Source organism: Urocitellus parryii, chromosome X, assembly GCF_045843805.1.
Source record: "Urocitellus parryii isolate mUroPar1 chromosome X, mUroPar1.hap1, whole genome shotgun sequence".
NCBI lineage: Eukaryota > Metazoa > Chordata > Mammalia > Rodentia > Sciuridae > Urocitellus > Urocitellus parryii.
In genome coordinates, this window is record NC_135547.1 from 110,639,162 (window position 1) to 110,659,779 (window position 20,618).

At 35.3% G+C, this 20,618-nt stretch overlaps 1 protein-coding gene across 10 annotated transcripts; it reads left to right on the forward strand.

Annotated features, from left to right (window-relative positions):
* Nucleotides 1-18,340: 18,340 nt before the first annotated feature.
* On the forward strand, nucleotides 18,341-19,851 carry LOC144250780 (DNA-binding protein Ikaros-like). 10 transcript variants are annotated; one of them, XM_077793866.1, is made up of 3 exons: nucleotides 18,341-18,504; nucleotides 18,766-18,934; nucleotides 19,061-19,851. In XM_077793866.1, exons 1-3 carry the CDS (start codon nucleotides 18,347-18,349, stop codon nucleotides 19,778-19,780), a joined length of 1,047 nt encoding a protein of 348 aa, XP_077649992.1. In that variant the 5' UTR covers nucleotides 18,341-18,346; the 3' UTR covers nucleotides 19,781-19,851. The 10 variants fall into 10 exon arrangements, with proteins under 10 accessions (XP_077649992.1, XP_077649990.1, XP_077649991.1 ...); XM_077793858.1 differs by adding an exon at nucleotides 18,649-18,657 and having other exon boundaries at nucleotides 18,347-18,520; nucleotides 18,701-19,851; XM_077793864.1 differs by having other exon boundaries at nucleotides 18,341-18,934.
* Nucleotides 19,852-20,618: the final 767 nt, after the last annotated feature.

Here is a 20,618-nt window from a genome sequence, read left to right on the forward strand (position 1 = left end):
CAATGCCTTTATTTTTTTTTTTATGTGGTGCTAAGGATCGAACCTGGGTCTTGCCCGTGCTAGGCCAGTGCTCTACCACTGAGCCATAATCCCAGCCCCAAAATAAGAATATCTTGATGAACAAGCCAAATCAAGTCCCACAGGGAGTGAGTTAATGAGTATAGCCATAGCCAGGCACATCCATCTGATTCTCAATATAATGACTGTCAATGTAATGACATGCTACATATCAAATATACAATCAATATCACTAAAATTTTGAAGAGATCACTTTTTTTTTTTTTGGACTGAGGATTCAACCCAGTGGTGTTTATCACTGAGCTACATCCTCAGCCCTTTTTATTTTGAAAAAAGTTCTTGCTAAGTTGCTGAGGCTGGCCTGGAATTTGTAATCCACCTGCCTCAACCTCCAAGTTGCTGGGATTACAGGCATGCACCACTGCATCCAACTCATTTAATTTTTTAACTATGTTTAAAAGTAAAATTATAAATTATAAGGAAATACAACTTAGGAGATACATAGCCTCAAGATTTGTTTCTCGGATATATAAATGTTCAGTCCTAGTCATTTCTGTATGCTGCAAGAAATAGGGAAATAAAATTAATACATTTAGAGTAAGAATAAAAGTTTATCTCAGTCTTTTATGCCTTTTCTTAATTACCTATTTACATGCTAATTCTTCTTACAAATTAAAGAAAATTAGAAAGCATCCCACATGCTTGAAATGCTATAAATTGCTTTTTGAAAAGAATATATAATTGAGCTTTTCCTTTCTAAGCAAGATAAAAAGGAATTTTTTAGTTATCAGGATGAATTGGTTATATGTTGAAAATCTAAAGATATTAAAATATATTACACATATATACATATACATATAATCATAATTTTCCTTTCATCCATTTTGAATATTTTCTTCCCTCATACTACCTCATGTACTACATTCACACAAATTCAAGGACAAAATAAAGAAGGATACATTTTTTTCTTCATATTAATGTTTGTAATTAATATATTAAAGGAATCAAAAAAGATTGGAATCAGGTCTTTAAACATATTTCTTATCTATAATAAGAATTTTTCTATTCAACTAGTAATAAAACTGTCCAGTTTTAAAAATTTTGTGTAGTAGTTAATTAATGTTCAACACATAAGTGAAAATCACCACAAAATGTAAACTGATTTGTCAAATCATGTCAGTACTATTGTTAAAAAAGCAAGGTAAACTTTTGTAAAAATAGTTTTTTCATGACAAGAATAGTTCATGAGGTAAACAACACATGATATGTTACCCACTAACAGTATTTACTTTAAATCAGGATGTAGAAACTAGAATCTCAGAGGCTCAACATAGCTAAAGTTATATTTCTAAATACTGTATGAGTCATATGTACTTATACAACAGGAGCTCTGGACATCATAGTCACTCAAAGACATAGGATGATAGAATCTTCCAATTGAAATGTTTCCCTGATCTCTCAGAGTGAGGAATTGTACTGAATCATGCTTTGGCTTATAAAGATTCCAATTATAATAGAGGTATATCTCTTTCCCCAATGTTTAAATGGATTATGGAAGTCATATATATAGCCATACCCAACTTTAAAAGGTTCAGGGCAATGCCATCCTAACATGTGCCTAAAAGAAGAGGATCAGAATGTTAAGAGACTTTATAATCAATTCATTAATTTTAGCGTTGATAGACTGGTTTTGTGAAAATCTTGGATTTTTTACAAATTTATTTTTCTACCTTTAGCTAAGATTTTTCATTACCACTGAAAACAACTATTATTTGTGTGGGGTGCTCTGATGGGTTTCTTTCACCCTTTTCATTTTATGCTAAGTAAACTTCTGCCGTTGACACTTGCTTAAATTTTCGTAACCATTAATTGAACAATAAATAATGAGCTGGTCATGTAATCATGCTTCAAAAACCTTCAAGGTCTCTTCTTTTTTATGCTGGGCCTTTCTCCATTACCATTTGATACAAGATATATCTTTTATGTCTACCTTGAATACATGTCATATTTAAGCTTTTCTTCCTGGGTTTCTTGAGGTTTGATAGGTGAGTAAACCGTTTCTCAAACAGGCACACTTTAAAATACTGATTCTATGATTTACATTCTAAAAGAATCTACTGACTATAATTTTGGAAATTACTAGAAAGGTGAAGTCAAGTCTACTAGAAAAGCTGTAATGGTGAATATAACTAGTAGAGGATGAGTGACTCTTTCTAGTCAAATAAAAAAGAAGTACTAGGTAACAGCTTTTTTTTTTTTTTTTAAACTGGGGATTTAACCCAGCAGCGCTTTGAGAGGCAAATGCTTTGTTGCTGAGCTATATCCTAGGCCACTTAACAGTTTTTATGTAGTATTCACTTTATGCTTGATATGGTTCTAGGTGATATATAGTCTTACGTAATCCTCACAGCAAACTGAAATAGAGAAAGGTTAATTAATTTTCCAAGCTATTAAGGGTTAAAGCAGGAACTTTAAAAGAGCAGAATTTTTGCCCAGGTAAAATAGAGATCAAAATCTCTTCTCAAACGGCATTGCTTCTCCTTCCTTAAACTAGTTTCATAGTTTCAGAATTTAGTAAGAACATATGATCGTTGTTAAAAATTGTAATTTTAGTTGTAAATTTCTCAGCCATATCTTAAAAAGATCTGATATGCATGTCCTTGCTTCAGTTTGTAGTGTAGTATGTTCTGGCTTTTGATTGTTATAGTGATATTAATCATGACAAATTGTATGTAGATTCTTATTTATTATATTAACTACTATTTGTTGGGAAAACAGTAGATATTTAAATTTCTTTTAGCTAACAAAATGCATAAAGGGATTATAAATATTGAGGATTTAGAAAAAAGATGTCCTGCCATATAGGTATCCAACTACTTAATCTTTCTGACATCAGTTACCTCATCTGTATACATTGAAGTATAGTTGTGGTAATCAAAGTTGATGTGTGTAGATCATGTAGTACTTGAAAACTAATTTCTTAATATGTGGTATAAGTCATTTAAAAATATACAACAACATACCATATATACAATCAAAGATATGATAAATTGTGGTATAAAGGTGTATTAAGAATTGTAATGCAAAAATTAATTAATTAATTAATTAAAAATATACAAGAAAGTTCAACTCAAGTGAAACTTATTTTCCAACCACAGGACTAATATAAGAAAAAGAAACATTTCTAAGTAGAATATTAAATTATCTTTCCCTCATTAACACCACAAAATCCAATCTGAAGCAAAATTTAAAATTTGGAATAATGATATCTTAGTGTCAGAATAAGAGTAGTTTGAAATTTTTAGTATTCTAAGATTATACATTTTTTTTTGCTTTATGTACAAGTATACTGATAAACCTGTTTTTAAAATCTAAGTTGTAAAATATGGCTAATATGAATTTTGAAATAACATTTTATTGATAGGTAAAAGGAGAACAAATTTCTGAGAAATATATTCCAGTAAGATAAGGAAAGAATAAAATCACTGAAGTCAAAATCTTTTCACATATTAGCCTACTATCATGTATATGTAAAAATAAATAAATAAAAGCTCATGTGAGCTTTAGAAGTCTAGAAAAGTATTCCCACTCAGACTTAAGCTGCTTGTGAAGAACTGAAAAAGATGAAATAGAAGGCTTTATTTTATCCTATTCATATATAATGTCTGTAAGAATGCAACCATTTTTTAATTTTGAATTAATATTGAAGTATTAACATGAACTATAAAAAACATTTACTGAACCTACTCTACATGTGGCTCTGTGTTAGGTTCTAAAGACAAGGAGAAATGGTCCCTACCTGCATGCAAATCACAACCTAGTGGGGTAGAACCAATAAGAAAATCAATAAACTTAAAAGCAATAAGAATAAATTACTATGAAAACACAAAGGAAAGAGTGCTATATTCTTATGGAAGAGATTTAGAAAGCTTAATAAAAATGATATTTTAGACTGGGCTTATAAATTTTCAGTAGGGGGAAGGTGCATAGCAATGTAATCATGAGTAATGGGGGGGACAAAGATTGGTAGAATCCAGGTAATAATAGTAATTTATATCTTTGACAAAATATGTATAATACCTATTTTTGTTAGTCACTTTTCCGAATACCTGAGGTAATCAACTTAATATGATGATAGTTTTATTTTGGATCACAATTTCAGTGACTCCAGTCCATGATTAAATACTTCTGTTGCTTTGGGCCTGTGCTGAAGGAGCACAACATCATGGAAGCACAGTAGAGGAAAACCACTTAACTCATGGCCAGGGAATGAAAAGAGGAGTGGGGAAGAAGAGACTGGGGTTTCACCATCTATTTGAGGGCATACCCCCAATGACCTGAAATCCCCTAGTAGGCCCTACCTTGAAGTGTTTTTACCCAAAAGCACCAACCTGTAGAACAATACTTTAACACATTGGTCTTTGGGGGATACTGAACATTTAAACTACAGCATAATTTCTTCATAATGCATACTTATAATAACTATTTTACAAGGATATACAAAAAATATTCTACTTACTAAAACTTTGGAATGATTTTCACAAAATGTTGACTTTGATTTAGCAAAATTATTTTCATTTGTTGTAAGGTGTTGGAAAAGCAAATACTTTATAACATAATTCTTTTTAAAATAGGATGTTGCCATCAAAACCATACTCAAATATATGTGTGTATGTTAACATGTGTGCTTGTGGTATAATGAAGACATCTAAAAGCTTGTGTGATCATAGCAAAATTTTGTAAACAATATAGTACATTTTTCAAGTTTTTCTTATCAAAATATAAATAAATATGGACTTTATGGTAATAATTGTGGGAAAACTGTTTTAACAAAACCTCCTGGTCTGAGTCTTAATACAAAACTGAGGATTAGAATTGCTAACCAGCATTGTTAGAATTAGGTCTAACAATAGGTTTCTATTGGATAAGAACTTGATAGGAAAGTAACTACTGTTTAAGGCCTTACATTTATAATTTTAATTCATTTTAGTTGATTATTATATGTGTATATGATGAGAATCTAATTTCATTCTGCATTCTTCATGCATCCATTTTTCTCAATGAAATTAATTAAAGAGACTGTCCTTTTCCCCATGGTGGTATTTTTTTTTTTTTGCATCTTTGTTCAAAATCAACTAAATATAAATGGGTGGATTTATTTCTGGATTCCATATTCTCGTCCATCGATCTATATGTCTGTTTTAATGCCGATGCCATACTTTGATTAGCATAGTTTTGTAGCATATTTTGAAATCCAGTAATATGATGCCTTTAGATTTTTTCCTCTTTGCTCAAGATTGCTTTAGCCATTGGGGGTCATTTTTGGTTTCATATGAACTTTAATATTTTTATTCTAGTTTTGTGAAAAATGCCATTGAGACTTTAAAAGGGATTACATTTAATTTATAGATCCCTTTGGGTAATATGAACATATTAACAATATTAACTTTCCAACCCCAAAACATGGAATATCTTTGCATTTATCTATGTATTCCTCAATTTATTTTATTTTTTAAATATTTATTTTTTAGTTGGACACAATACTTTTACTTATTTATTTTTATGTGGTGCTTAGGATCCAACCCAGGGCCTCTCATGTGCTAGGCAAGCACTCTACCAATGAGTCACAACCCCAGCCCTTCCTCAATTTGTTTGACCAGTATTTTAAATCCTTCAGTATCCAAAATCTATAAGAAATTCAAACTCAAAAACAATGGAACAACCTGATTAAAAAAAAAGACAAATTATTTGAATAATCATTTCTCAAGGAATGATATAAAATATCGAGTAGGTATATGAAAATATTTTCAACATCGCTAATCATCAGAGAAATACAAATAAAACTAACATGAGTTCTTACCTCAGACTTGATAGAATAAGTATTATGACAAAGACAAATGATCACCACTGTTGATAAAAACATGGTGAAAAGGGAAACCTTGAACATCATTAGTGAGAATGCAAATTAGTATACCCATTATGAGAATCAGTATGGTAGTATCTCAAAAAAATTAAAAATAGTACTACAGTAAAATCTGGCCACTGAGTATATAACCAAAGAAAATGAAATCAATATGTCAAAGAGACATCTGCATTACCGTGTTCATCATAGCATTATTCACAAGAGTTAAGGTATGGAATCAACTTAAATATTTACCCAGGTTGGAATAGGTAATACAAGTAGTATGGATATACAATGTAACCGATTTTGACCTTGAGAAAGAAGAAAATTCTGTCATTTATGACAATACGTGTTAACATGGAGGACATTATACTAAGTAAAATAAGCCTGGCATAGAAAACAAATAAAATAGGTGGAATCTAAAAAATTTAAACTTATAGAAATAGGGAGTAAAGAGTGGTTATCAGGAGCTGGGGATGGTGGGGGGGGGAGGACTGGTTATATGTTGTTCCAAGAATATAAAATTTTAATTAAACAGGATTAACTTCAAGGCATCCATTGTACAAGTCACATGGTGACTATATAGTTAACAGCAATGTATGTTTGAAAATTGCTAACAGAATAGGTTTTAAGTATTCTCACCAAAAAAGATACATATGTGAGGTGATGAATATGTTAATTAGCTTGATTTAGCCATTCCACAGTGAATACATATTTCATAATATCATGTTTTGCACGATGAAGATGTAAATTTTTATGTTTCAATTAAAAACAAAATATGGAACAATCAAATGAGACTAATTAAAACTTTATAGCATATATAATTTTTCAAATATATATCCTAGGGTTTTCAGCACTGTAATTTCATAGAGACCATTGTTGTAAATGATGGACTACAGGCAATATATGCTTTTCTCCTCCTCTTTCTACACTTCTTCTTCCTCCCTGTTCTTTCTTCTTCAGATAATTATATACCATATAATTGCCCAGAACTTGCCTTTTTTTTTGGCTGGGGGGTCCATAGATTGAACCTAGAGGTGCTTAATCATTAAGCCCTTTTTATTTTTATTTTGAAACAGGGTTTTGCCAAGTTGCTTAGGGTCTCACTAAGTTTCCCAGGTTGGTCTTGAACTTGTGATCCTCCAGTCTCAGTCTCCCAAGCTGCTGGGATTACAGGTTTGCACCATCATTCCTGGCCAGAACTCTTAACTCATATATATTTCAACACCCCCAATTCCACCCCTTGTAGATGATTTGTATTTACAGCCATTTTATAATTAGTGATGATGTTAGGTTAATATTGTTACTTGATAACTGAGATAAAACTGAGATCCTGTTAAATGAAACATTAACTAATAGTCCCATGAGATTAACTAGATATTATGACCGGAATAATCTAGAAGAAAAGTCGTGTGACTCACTCTCCATATATATTATTTAATTTAACCCAAACAATATAGACATGTGAAAATACAGAAACCCACTTCCAAACCATACATTAAAGATGTTGCTTTTAAAATATATACATTATATCATTTGCTCAATAAATAATTGGAAAATAGCCTGTCTTGAGACACCACTCTTCCAAGTGTGGATGTTGAACACAAATCAACTTTATTAATTTTGTTGAAATGTCTAAAAGTAAGCACTTGGATGTGTACATATTACCAAGGATAATATTTCATTTATAATTGCACAAATATTTTATAACATCACACATGTTTATTATAAGACTATTATTATAATTCTAGTATATCTAAGCCATTGAACAAATATTAACAATTAAAGTTTATCTTCACCCTTCAAACTGTGACAGATTATGTCTACTCTCTAGTAGTTCCCTTACTGACCAACCATACCATATTGTGTACTACAGGTGTTGGAACCCTGAAACTGTATTTTACAATTCCCTATGTTAATTGCTCAATGACATCTCTCTATGGGTCTCTCACACTTCCTCATATTTTGTAAGCAAGACACTAACTGCCCTATTGTAAAAATTTGGTTTCCAAAAAGGTTAATATGCCCAAAAGCCCTGAAAGATAAAAGCTAAAGATACTTTGAGGGAAATATGCATCTTTGTAAAAATAGCTTTAATATGCAGCTGATTATACAGTAGAGTTAAAGAAATTTTAATTAGTAAAATTATAAAGTAAAATGTAATAATATACATCTTCAACAGTATTTTAATAGAGATTTCACCTAGCTATTGTATTCCAGCTAAATTAAACTTCCTTTGTTCTTTTTTTATATTGAAATTTTACATACTTACTTTTATGCATGATATTCAAAGCTTAATTTGGCAAAGATTATTTTATTTAGCAATAAATCAAAGCAAAAAGACTAGAATCAGTAGCACAAGACCTGGGTTATATTTTCTTTGGTCTCATTCTTATTAGATGCCTAATAAAAATCACCCAAATACCTCTTATGTATACTTTCCCTTAAAATTGGCAAAAAAAAAAAAAATCAACCCTTGGACTGGAGTTGTGGCTCAGTGGTACAGCACTTGCCTAGCATGTGCAAGGCCCTGGGTTCCATCCTCAGCACCACATAAAAGCAAATCAATAAAATAAAGGTATTGTGTCCATCTACAACTAAAAAAAACATATAAAATATTTTTTTTAAAAAATCAACCCTATCTCCATCTCACATTGTTATGGTGTGGATTAAATGAAATAATGAAAGTCACATAGTTTCCATATTATACATTTATCTATCAAAAGTACTTTACATGTTATATATTTCTCTAGCAAAAGTAATTGGAAATTATGTATAATTGAGCTTATTCCAAAAGGTTCACAAAGTTCACGATTTAACTGATGGAAATCCCTTTCAATCCTTGTATACCTCTACAACTTTCAATTATTAACACATAAAAATGTTAAAATATATTTAAATATTTTTGTGATTTCAATCCAATCTCACATTAAACAAAAGTCTATCCCTTGGGATCAACAAAGAATAGGGAACAAAAATACAGTAATAAGGGAGTGATCTCATGCCATAAGAATTTAAATAACTAATTTTTAAATCTCAACAAAGAACTTCTCATAACAAGATATTGAGTACATATTAAACTTGAAATAAAACTTGAAAGCATTATGCTAAGTGAAAAAAAAGCCCGAAACAAAAGGTTATATTCTGGGTTTCTGGCCCCATACAAGATAGAGTAGAATCATTTTTTCCCTGCTGTTCCCTGATAAGTACAACTAAAACTTTTGGATAAAAATAGAACAGAAGACCATAAGTAAATTATAAAAGGTGAAAAGAGAATGACTGACTGACTAGCAAACCATAGGTCTTGAGGAATGACATGATATTTGGTTCTTTATTTTTTTATATTTTTCTATTTTTTCCTTCCTACTTTAAAAAATATTCTATATATCCCAACTGGGTACTGAATTAATCTGTTAATCTGCAATGTAGAACACCAAACATGCACAGACCATAATTTTTTTTAAAAAATTCAAGTAAAAGCCTGATTCTCAGCAAAAAAAAAAAAAAAAAAAAAAAAAAAAAAAAAAAAAAAGGAAGGGGAGGCCAGGATGCAGGATGACAGAAAAAAATTTTTCAACAAATATCTCCACCCTACCCCTACCAAACACCAGGGGTTCCCCACTAACAATGATGCCCTCCAGTCCATAATGTCAGTAGAGACTGAATGGAGAATGTGGACTTCACATTCTTCTTCTGGTGATGGCAGGTGGAGCCCCTCACTTTTTTTTTTTAAGAGAGAGAATTTTTTTAAACTTATTTTTTAGTTTTCGGTGGACACAACATCTTTATTTTTTATTTTTATGTAGTGCTGAGGGTCGAACCCAGCCCCTGTACCTGCCAGGCGAGCACACTACCACTTGAGCCACATCCCCAGCCCCAGAGCCCCTCACTTTTTAAATCCAAATAGGAGAGGAGAAGGAGGAGCAGGAAAAGGGATTTCTTTAAACAATAATAGGAAACCCTGAACAGATCCTTGAGGAAACCGCATGTGAAATAGACCCACATTCTCATAACTAAGTATGAAACAATACCCAGGTTTTCAGAGTTATGTGTGATTAGTGTCATTCACAAATGAAATAGGCTAGAATAATACTGCAAAGGATCTGAAAATTAAATTTTCATTGGATCCCAAACCCTTAATAGTAGATGTGTTAATCAGCTTTCCATCACTATAACAAATATTAATATAATCAACTTAGAAAGAGAAAAAGATTATTTTGTCTCATAGTTTTGTAGGTTCCAGTCCATGACTGGTTGATTCCATTGCTTCTATGCCTGTAGTGAGGAAGTATATCATGGCAGGAGCATGTGGCAGAGCAAAGCCACCTCATGGCCAGAGTGGGGAACAAAAGAGAGGAAGGATGTGCTTTCCACTATCTCCATTGAGGGCATGCCTCCAATGACCTAAAGACCTCCTACTAGGCCCCAACTCTTAAAGTTCCATCACCTTCCAATAGTGCCAAGCTGGGAACAAAGCATTTAATATATGGGACTTTGGGGGACACGTAAGGCCAGGACTTAGATGCTAAATCCTAAAAGGCGCCTCTCTCCTTAAAATAGAATATTTAAACAGGACCCCAAATCTCCTAACAGAATAGCCAAAATATCCAGGATATAGTTGATAATCACTTGTCACACCAAGAACCAGTAAAATCACAACCTAAAAAGCAAATTAACAGATGCCATTGCTAAGAGGACTCAGATGTTAGAATTATCCAAGAAGGATTTTAATCCAGCCTTCAAAAAAAAAAAAAAAACACCTCCAATGAGTGATACTTAAAATGCTTAAGAGCAATGAAAAATAATCTAAGAAAGAAATAGAAGACATATATCAAAATTTGAAATTTTATCAGTAAAAATATGGTAACTGAAACAAGAAACTCACTGGGTGAACTCAATAGCAGACTGTAGGCACAGATGTTGAATCCCAAAAGAAGAAGAGAAAGATAATGGGGATGAAGATGAATTAAACCCATACAATTGGAAACTTTCTTTCTGTACCCTACAATACGAGCTGTCAATGGAATGGAGGATCCCACAAACAATGAACAACACAATTAGGGAAGAGTTGATAATTTATATTATGAGCGACGTATAAAATACAACCAAAGTAAATAAAGTAATGAAGTATACAACCAATAACTTTGGTCAATTATTTTGAAAAATGTTGAAAATGAAAATTCCTATATAAAAATATGACTTGTGGCATTTGTCTTAGAATGAGGCTCAGAATAAAATAGAAAAAATTAAGCCAGGCACTGTGGCACCTGCCTTAGTTCCCAGTGGCTCAGGAAGCTGAGACAAGAGGATCCCGAGTTCAAAGCCAGCCTCAGCAATTTAGCAAGGCACAAGGCAAACTCACTGAGACTCTGTCTCTAAATAAAATACAAAATGGTGCTGGGGATGTGGCTCAGTGGTCAAGTACTCCTGAGTTCAATCCCCAGTATCCAAAAGAAAAAAAGAAAAAATTAAAAGTGAATCAATCAAAATTAACCATTCAAAAAGCAATGGGATTTTTATAATTTTATATTGATTATTATTCCAATAGCATAGCCTCTGTTTTCTACAAAGTGCTTCAGAAAACAGAAACAGAGGACAAGCATCATTACTGTTTGGCAAAATTTTTGTTTTCAGTTTTCAACCTAAATTTTATTTATGCAGTAGTACAAATAGTTTATTTCTAAATAGCAAAATGTCACACTGAACTATTAAAATAAATGCCTAACACCCAAATATCTTTTAACATTGAGAAATATATACTAGTAGGTGACTAAATTGTTGAGTAATTTTTTAAAAATAAACTGGTTATATGAGCTTGTAAATGACAGGAGGCATTTAACAGGAACGATTATTTGGTTTAGGAATAATTAAACCATAAATTTTTTTTTCCTTACCCTAGTTAGAAAGTGGGCCTAATTTTATGTTATAACCACTTGCATGTATATGGCAACAAAATATACACATGTATGATAACAGAATCTAGTTCTCAGCCTATTAGCCTTCACCTTACTGTTTTCTATGCCACAAGCAAGGCAAAATGAGACTACAAAAGTACACAGATAATTTATTTAAAAGTGTCATAAAATATTAAAACACAGTTAAGGAGGTGTGGTTAGGCGAGAATGGAACACAATCCTGTTACACTTTATAAGACACTATCATATTCCTCCAGAGGCAATACCCACTAAAACATCTCTCACAATAACATTAAGATAGCTTCCAATAATTAGCAGTAATTGAAGATCTATATTGAATTGTTCATTACTGTTTCATTTAAAACCAATTCCTGCTCTTGGAAGGATATGCTAGGAAATATCAATAAAAATGTAGTTCTTAGTGACAATGTAAACTACTATTGCCTTTCTGGAGGCAAATATACACACTGTGTTGAAATGTAAATGTGCATACAGTTTGCTCCGGTGATTCTGTTGTTTCAAAGCAAGAAGTAAAAATTGTTAAGAGGGGATATTTTTAAATGTCCTTATCGCGCACACACATACACAAATAAACATGGGAAGTAATGAATATGTTAACTAGTTTGATTTAACCCTTCCTCAATGTATAGATTTATCAAAATACCATGTTACATACCATAAACATATAATTAAGTTTTTAAAATTAATCTAGAATTATTTTTACAATATTTTTAGAATTCTAGATTAATTAACAATTATTTCATTTTAAAAAAAAGGAGAATAGAACATTTGTTAAGAACACTAACCTTGGTGCTAGACAGGATATATGTAAATACCAGATCTGACACATACTAGCTGTGTGAATTTTTATAAAGTCACTTTTTGCCTTATGTGCAATGAGGATGTTGTAACAATACCTTTAAGTAGCATAGTTTAGTAGCATTCTCACTACACAATACTTGGCAGATAAACTTACCTTAAAGAAATCATGGCACAAGTGCAACAAGAAGCATATATAAGAGTACTCTTACAGTATACTTACAGAAAGCTTAGTACAATAAATAATTGAAATAACAAACTAGCATTGCCGCAGTCTGGCTGGGCACAATTCAGGAGCCACTTGTCAAAAGAAACGAACTTTATTTTTAGAACCACACACGCCAAACAAAACAGCTCCTCAGGAAAAACCTTCAGAGCCCAACTGCCACCACCAGCTTCCCACAAGCCTCTCCACCTCCCCCACTCCTCCTGCTCTTGAGGTTGATTGGCTGGGTCTCGTGGGCAGAGCCAAAAAAAAGTCCCCCAATGAGCAGCTCCGTGGTCTGAAAGGGCGGGGAAACAGCCCAATGAGCATCACCGCAGAGGAGCCAATCAGTTGGCAGCTAGAAGTTTGCTGGGGCCACTGTGAGCCAATCATCAACTGGCAGCTGGAAGTTTGCTGGCAGCTGGAAGTTTGCTGGGGCCCCTTCGGCTGTGGCTCTCAACATCATTGGGAAGGGGTATATATTCCCCAAAGATAAACTTAAAATAACCCTTTTTACTCTAAACTTCCTTCCTCTAACTGACTAGCTCGAAAGACCTTCTCTTTTACTTGAATCTTTTCCTCTTTCTGACTAACTTGAGAGACTTTCTCTTTTACTTGAATCAATATGTCTTCTCCTTCCTCTACCTTTGTCTGAACTGAAGGCTTTGGACAAACAAGATACCAACGCCCACAATGTCAATGTGCCAACTGGCAGAGTCCCTGGGCTTTTCTTTTCTATTCTTTTTAAATCTTCACCATGATGGTTCCATTGTGATATATTTAACAACTCCTACTTAAAAAGCCATGGGCTACATTTTTGTATTGTATCAACGTATGCCCTGACTGCTCTTGATTTTACTGGGATGCCTCCTTCCTCTAACAATTTACTTAACACTCTTTCGGTTTGTTTTTTACTAATTTCTGATCCCATATTTCTACTATAATACAACCCAACAAGATAACGCCTAACAAAACTGAAACAGAGTGAAACAAAATTAGAACAACACAAAATCATTATAATAGCCTCCTGAAATGTCCATCCGTCCTTTCTCCCTATCTGTTCCTCAGATGTGAGAGGTTTTTCTTCCATCTTACACATCTCCAGAGACAGGCAACTTAAAACAAAAGTGAAGCAAAACAAAAGAGGAATCTTAAAATGGCTACCCATCCTCTCACCCTGCCCTCAGGGGCGAGCAGTTTACCTTATCACTTACCCTCAGTCATTCCCTGTGCGGCCCACCAAATGCCTGGCAGATACACTTACCTTAAAGAAATCATGGCACAAGTGCAACAAGAAGCATATACAAGAGCACTCTTACAGTATACTTACAGAAAGCTTAGTACAATAAATAATTGAAATAACAAACTAGCATAGAAGTATATAAACACTTTCATTACATATGTTGGATCACTGTGCCCTATACATAAATTAGATTTCATACTACAGAATGGCAAAGAGCCTCAATAAATATTAAGTGGGGAAATTTCAGATTGAAATACACCAAAGTATTTAATTTACCCTTAAAATATTTTAAAAATCAATTTGTCTTAAAACTATTTTAAGACATGTATTTAAATCCCTAGAAAGAGTTTTGGAGATAATACCAAAAATCAACTTGGTATTAGTTTTGGTACCGATATAATACCAAATTGAAAACAGGTAGATGATTTTAGGAATGGATTAGAATTTTAGTGGAATCAAAGGGACATTTTTCATGTAAAGTTTCAGTTTTACAAGATATATGCATGAATCACATATTTAAAAAATTGAAAATTAAATTAAAATAACAATATTTTGTGAATTATTTCCACTCTGCGGTCAAGTAAAAGAATATTGACCAGAGACTATTGTTGATCTTCTGTCAAAACTACCTTCCTAGTTAAAATATTTAATCTTAATTCAAATGTCAGTTGTATTTTGTGTATATTATATATATTTTTATATTTTGTCAGGTTTTTTTAATTTGCCAATTTCATTGAAGAGAAACTTGAAAATATTATCTCACTAAAGATACATATGATTGGGGCTGGGGTTGTGGCTCACCAGTAGAACGCTTGCCTAGCACAGCCGAGGCCGTGGGTTTGATCCTCAGCACCACATAAAAATAAATAAGTAAAATAAAGGTATTTTGTCCAACTACAAATAAAACAAATAAATTAAAAATAAAGATACATATGATTGAGTAGTTAATGAATAAATGGGATGAGGTACAGCTGCATGTATGGAATTTCATATTACATGACAGTTGATATATGAAGGTCCAAATGAGTGATAACCACTCTTTAACCAACTAACTGCAGAATACATTTGTTCATACATTTGTAACATAAGTTTAAAGCATACATATAAATTGATTTTAAAAATTATATTATGAAAGGCATAGTAAACCTCTCAGTGAATGCAGATATAATTTAAATAAGACAAAAACTTATTATTCTATAATTTCAGATTCTCTAATGATGCAATGTTGTCCTAATTATCTCTAGCACTGCATCCTATACATATGCACAGAAGATATCTACTACATGTCAGTCTGAATTTAATCAATCAGAGCTTAAGTGGGAAAATACAAGACTATGTATTTAAATGTTAAGAACACTAACCCTGGTGCTAGTTATCTGTTGATAAGTTTAAAGATGCTGAGTAACTGAACTCATATGCTCTCATCCACAATAATCAAGATATTTTAAGCCAATCTAAATATACCCAAATGTGCATCTTCTTTATCTTATTGTCCTGGAGAATTTGAATACAAGCACATTTGTAACCCTGAATTACTGATGTAATTATGGCTGTGTGCTGACCTGGCTAGATGGGTAGTGATTTGGGGCTCCCATTACTTTGGCATCTGTTCTAAGTTAATAAAACTCAGCATGTTTCTATTTCTTGGGTTTGATTCTCTCGTTTTATCCTTGCACACCTGCATATCTGACCGTAGGAAAATCTTACTGAGAGCTATGAAAAAGTTTATGAGAAATCAATAAGCACTAGTGACATTTACTAGTTTTATCATCTCATAATAGAATTTTATTTGAATGTTATCAGCCTCCTCAAAGTTGATGAAAAAAAATGGTACTGACAGAATAATGGTCAAGTAATCCTTGAATTCAGAGTACAAATATGTGTGCATGTGTGTATATGTGTGTGTATGTGTATTTTCAACCTTAAGGGAAAATTCAGTTTCTCACCAACTATATTATACAAACAATAAATGAAATGAAAATAACATAAATTGTTTCTGCTTAAAGAGTCTTTAAATACTTGATTGCATCTCAAAGTAAAAAGTGTTATTTTACTTATAAATCACTGAATAGCAAACCATCCTAAATACCCCCCGCCCCCAGTACAGGGAATTGAAACCAGGGGTGCTCTACAACTGAACTATATCCTTAGCCCATTTTTACTTTTGTTTTGAGACAGTGTCTTGCTTAGTTTCCCAGGATGACCTCAAAATTGAGATCTTCCTGCCTCAGGCTCCAAGTAGGTGAAAGCACAGGTGTACGCCACCATGCATAGTCATCCTAAACTTAACAATACATTGGAAAACTGTTTTATTATGCTCATGAATTCTTTGGTGAAGGTATTTGGAAAAGGCACAGCAAGTTCAGCATGTCTGTGTTTCATAATGTCTGAGGCCTCAACTTGCAAGATAAAAGCAGGAGATGAATTGGTAGCTGAAAGCTGGAATCATTTCAAAGTTTATTCACTCACAAGTTTAGTTGCTAATGCTGGATTTTGTCTGAGAACTTCGAAGGGACTCATGAGCATAACATTTACGTGTGGCTTCTCCATGCAGCTGCTTCGTCACCACACAGTAACAGAATTCCAGAAGTGAGCATCCCAAGAGAACCAAGTGGAAGCCATATTCTCTTTTAGAACCTTTAATAACTTATCTTCAGAAACTAAAAAATCTACCCAAATTCAAGGAATGGGAACATCTCTTGACAATGGCTATGTTAAAATCACATTGTAAGACAAGTGTATGCGACAATAGGTATTGTGGCTATTTTGGGGAAATGCAATCTTATCTTTTTATCTCTAAAAGACATACAAAGGAACACCAACACCAACAATCCTCACATATAAAAAGGATCAGCTTCATTAGGCATCAGATAACTGCAAATGAAAAGCACAATAAAATTTTACTACACACCAACTAGAATGTCCAATTAAAATTAGAACATATCTAATGTTAGTATTTGGGACACATCTGGAACACATTTCTGGTGGGAAAGAAAATGGTACTACCATCTTAGAAAATAGTTTGGCAGTTTCTTACAGAGACAAAAATTCCTTTATCATATAACTCAGCAATTGCACTCTAAGTTCTCCATCAAAGAAATCTGAAGAGATATGTTCACAAAATATTTGTATGTGAATATTTGTAGCAAACTTATTTGTAATTTATATATACATACTTATTCAAATACATAGATAAATAGGTAAAATATAGATAGATTTTATGCATACAAGTTATCTTGAAACAACCCAAAGCCTATCAGTTGGTGAATAAATAGATAAGTTTTAGTGTATCTGTGTATTTCCCTTGAGCAATAAAAAGAAACAAATTACTAATTACATGCAATATCATGGGAAAACATTGAAAAACTCAGTTGTACAAAAGAATCAGATGAAAAAGATAATGTATTCTGATTCCACTTATATGCAGTTATAGAAAACACCAAAATAAATTATAATGACCAAGAGTAAAACAGGGGTTGTTCTAGGGTATGGATAGGTTAGAGAAATATTCCCTCTTACTATGTTTTGGAAGTTTGAGTGTAAGGTTGCAATTTAAGTTTAGACCACAATAGACTCCACCTCAGGAATTTTAAATCTAAAGGAATGATGTGGTAATGGAAGGGAAGTTGAGTATTCAGGCATGCCAGTAATGACATGCTGAGTGTATCTAAGTCCAGCAAAATGATGCCAAGTCAATATTATATGCTGGCAATTTCTGTAATGTGACATTGGTTTTGTCTGCATTGCATGGGATCTCTGTTTTCTATTCATTTCCTGAGCTTAGTTCTTAAGACTTCTTATTGATTCCATTATCTACAGCTACTCTTCCAATAAATTTACATTTAGCTTAAGTTACTTGAAGTCAGCTTCTGTTGACTTAAAAAAAAAAACTGTAACAGACTTCTAGGTGCTGAATAATGGAAATTTTCCTAACTATACAGCGGGAAAATTCTTTAGAAGGGAATTCAATAGGAATATACTCTTGTGTTTAATATACCTAATGATACCATTGTTTTCAATACATAATGGATTACATTACAAACACATTCTAAGAATCACCATTCTTCACCTTAATTTTGCAGTTGATAGAAATTAATTGCTGGCTGCGCTGGAATGAGGAAGCTTGGCTGCAAGGGGAGGGCCCGGGCGCGCTGCGCGCGGGGGTGGCGGCGGCGCGCCGAGCGGGCCCGGCGCGGGCGAACGGGCTGCAGCCGGCGGCGGCGCCAGCAGATAACCTGAAGACAATGGATGCTGATGAGGGTCAAGACATGTCCCAAGTTTCAGGGAAGGAGAGTCCCCCAGTAAGTGACACTCCGGATGATGGTGACGAGCCCATGCCTGTCCCTGAAGACCTTTCCACTACCTCTGGAGGACAGCAGAATTCCAAGAGTGAAAGAGGAGTGGCCAGTAATGTTAAAGTAGAGACTCAGAGTGATGAAGAGAATGGGCGTGCCTGTGAAATGAATGGGGAAGAATGTGCGGAGGATTTACGAATGCTTGATGCCTCGGGAGAGAAAATGAATGGCTCTCACAGGGACCAAGGCAGCTCGGCTTTGTCGGGAGTTGGAGGCATTCGTCTTCCTAACGGAAAACTAAAGTGTGATATCTGTGGGATCATTTGCATCGGGCCCAATGTGCTCATGGTTCACAAAAGAAGCCACACTGGGGAACGGCCTTTCCAGTGCAACCAGTGTGGGGCCTCCTTCACCCAGAAAGGCAACCTGCTGCGGCACATCAAGCTGCACTCCGGGGAGAAGCCCTTCAAGTGCCACCTCTGTAACTACGCCTGCCGCCGGAGGGATGCCCTCACCGGTCACCTGAGGACGCATTCCGTCATTAAAGAAGAAACTAATCACAGTGAGATGGCAGAAGACCTGTGCAAGATAGGATCAGAGAGATCCCTCGTGCTGGACAGACTAGCAAGTAACGTCGCCAGACGTAAGAGCTCTATGCCTCAGAAATTCCTTGGGGAAAAGTGCCTGTCAGAAATGCCCTACGACAGCAGTACCAGCTATGAGAAGGAGAACGAGATGATGACGTCCCACGTGATGGACCAGGCCATCAACAATGCCATCAACTACCTGGGGGCCGAGTCCCTGCGCCCCTTGGTGCAGACACCTCCGGGGGGCTCGGAGGTGGTCCCCGTCATCAGCCCCATGTACCAGCTGCACAAGCCCCCCTCGGAGGGCCCCCCGAGGTCTAACCACTCTGCTCAGGACAGTGCCGTGGAGAACTTGCTGCTGCTGTCCAAGGCCAAGTCGGCCTCCTCGGAGAGGGAGGCCTCCCCGAGCAACAGCTGCCAAGACTCGACGGACACCGAGAGCAACACGGAGGAGCAGCGCGGCGGCCTCATCTACCTGACCAACCACATCAACCCTCACGCCCGCAACGGGCTGGCCCTCAAGGAGGAGCAGCGGGCCTACGAGGTGTTGCGGGCGGCCTCCGAGAACTCGCAGGATGCCTTCCGCGTGGTCAGCACCAGCGGCGAGCAGGTGAAGGTGTACAAGTGCGAACACTGCCGGGTGCTCTTCCTGGATCACGTCATGTACACCATCCACATGGGCTGCCATGGCTTTCGCGACCCCTTCGAGTGCAACATGTGCGGCTACCACAGCCAGGACAGGTACGAGTTCTCCTCCCACATCACGAGGGGGGAGCACCGTTTCCACATGAGCTAAAGCTGCAGCCCACCCCACCCAGAAAGCACAAGGACTGCCTCCCTCACCCACCCTCCTGCTGGCAGCATGGGCCTCACGGACCCTGTAATTTGGGGTATGGATTTTTAGGTGGCTTTTTTTTTTTTTTTTGGTCTTTTCCAGTTGATTGATTGGGATATGATTTGCTTTTGAAAACGAGATTTTTATTGTTAGAGGCAGGACTGCATCAGGAGCATTGAGAACTGTTATCTTCCTAGACGTTCCTGTAGACTGCTAGCTGAAATTCCCTCACCTGTGGCTTCCTAGCATTTCCCCCCCCACTTCTCCAATTAGTCTGGATTTTCAGAAAGAGTTCAATAAAACAAGCCAGTGCATGGGAAGGAGCATGGCAGTCCCTGTGCTAAGCATGGGGGTTCATGCACCCAGGTATAATCCAAGTCCCCAGAAGAGTGCGTAGAACCGGAGAGGTATGGCCATCCCAGCAAACTGAACGGTGAGCAGCAGGACCAGCAACCCATGGTGAGACCAAAGACATGGGCCACCAGCATCCAGAGCAGAAAGACTGCACTTTGTAAGAGTTAATATTGTCATATTCTACATAGGAAAATAAATCAGGAAAGAGTGTGATACAGGGCTTCCCTAGGCAGAGGGAGAGGGGAAGGATTGGAGAGCCCTTGGACTGCTTCTCAACTTCTGAGGTTGGAAATGTTGCCCAGATGAATCTCTTGAGGTTTGGCGCCAGGTGGGATGAGTTCAGTGTCCCTGTGGGTAAATCTGGGGATCCCTAACCTCTGCTTTGCCATTTTCCATACTTGTAATGGCCCCAAACCCTATCACTACATTTTTAAATACTTGTCCC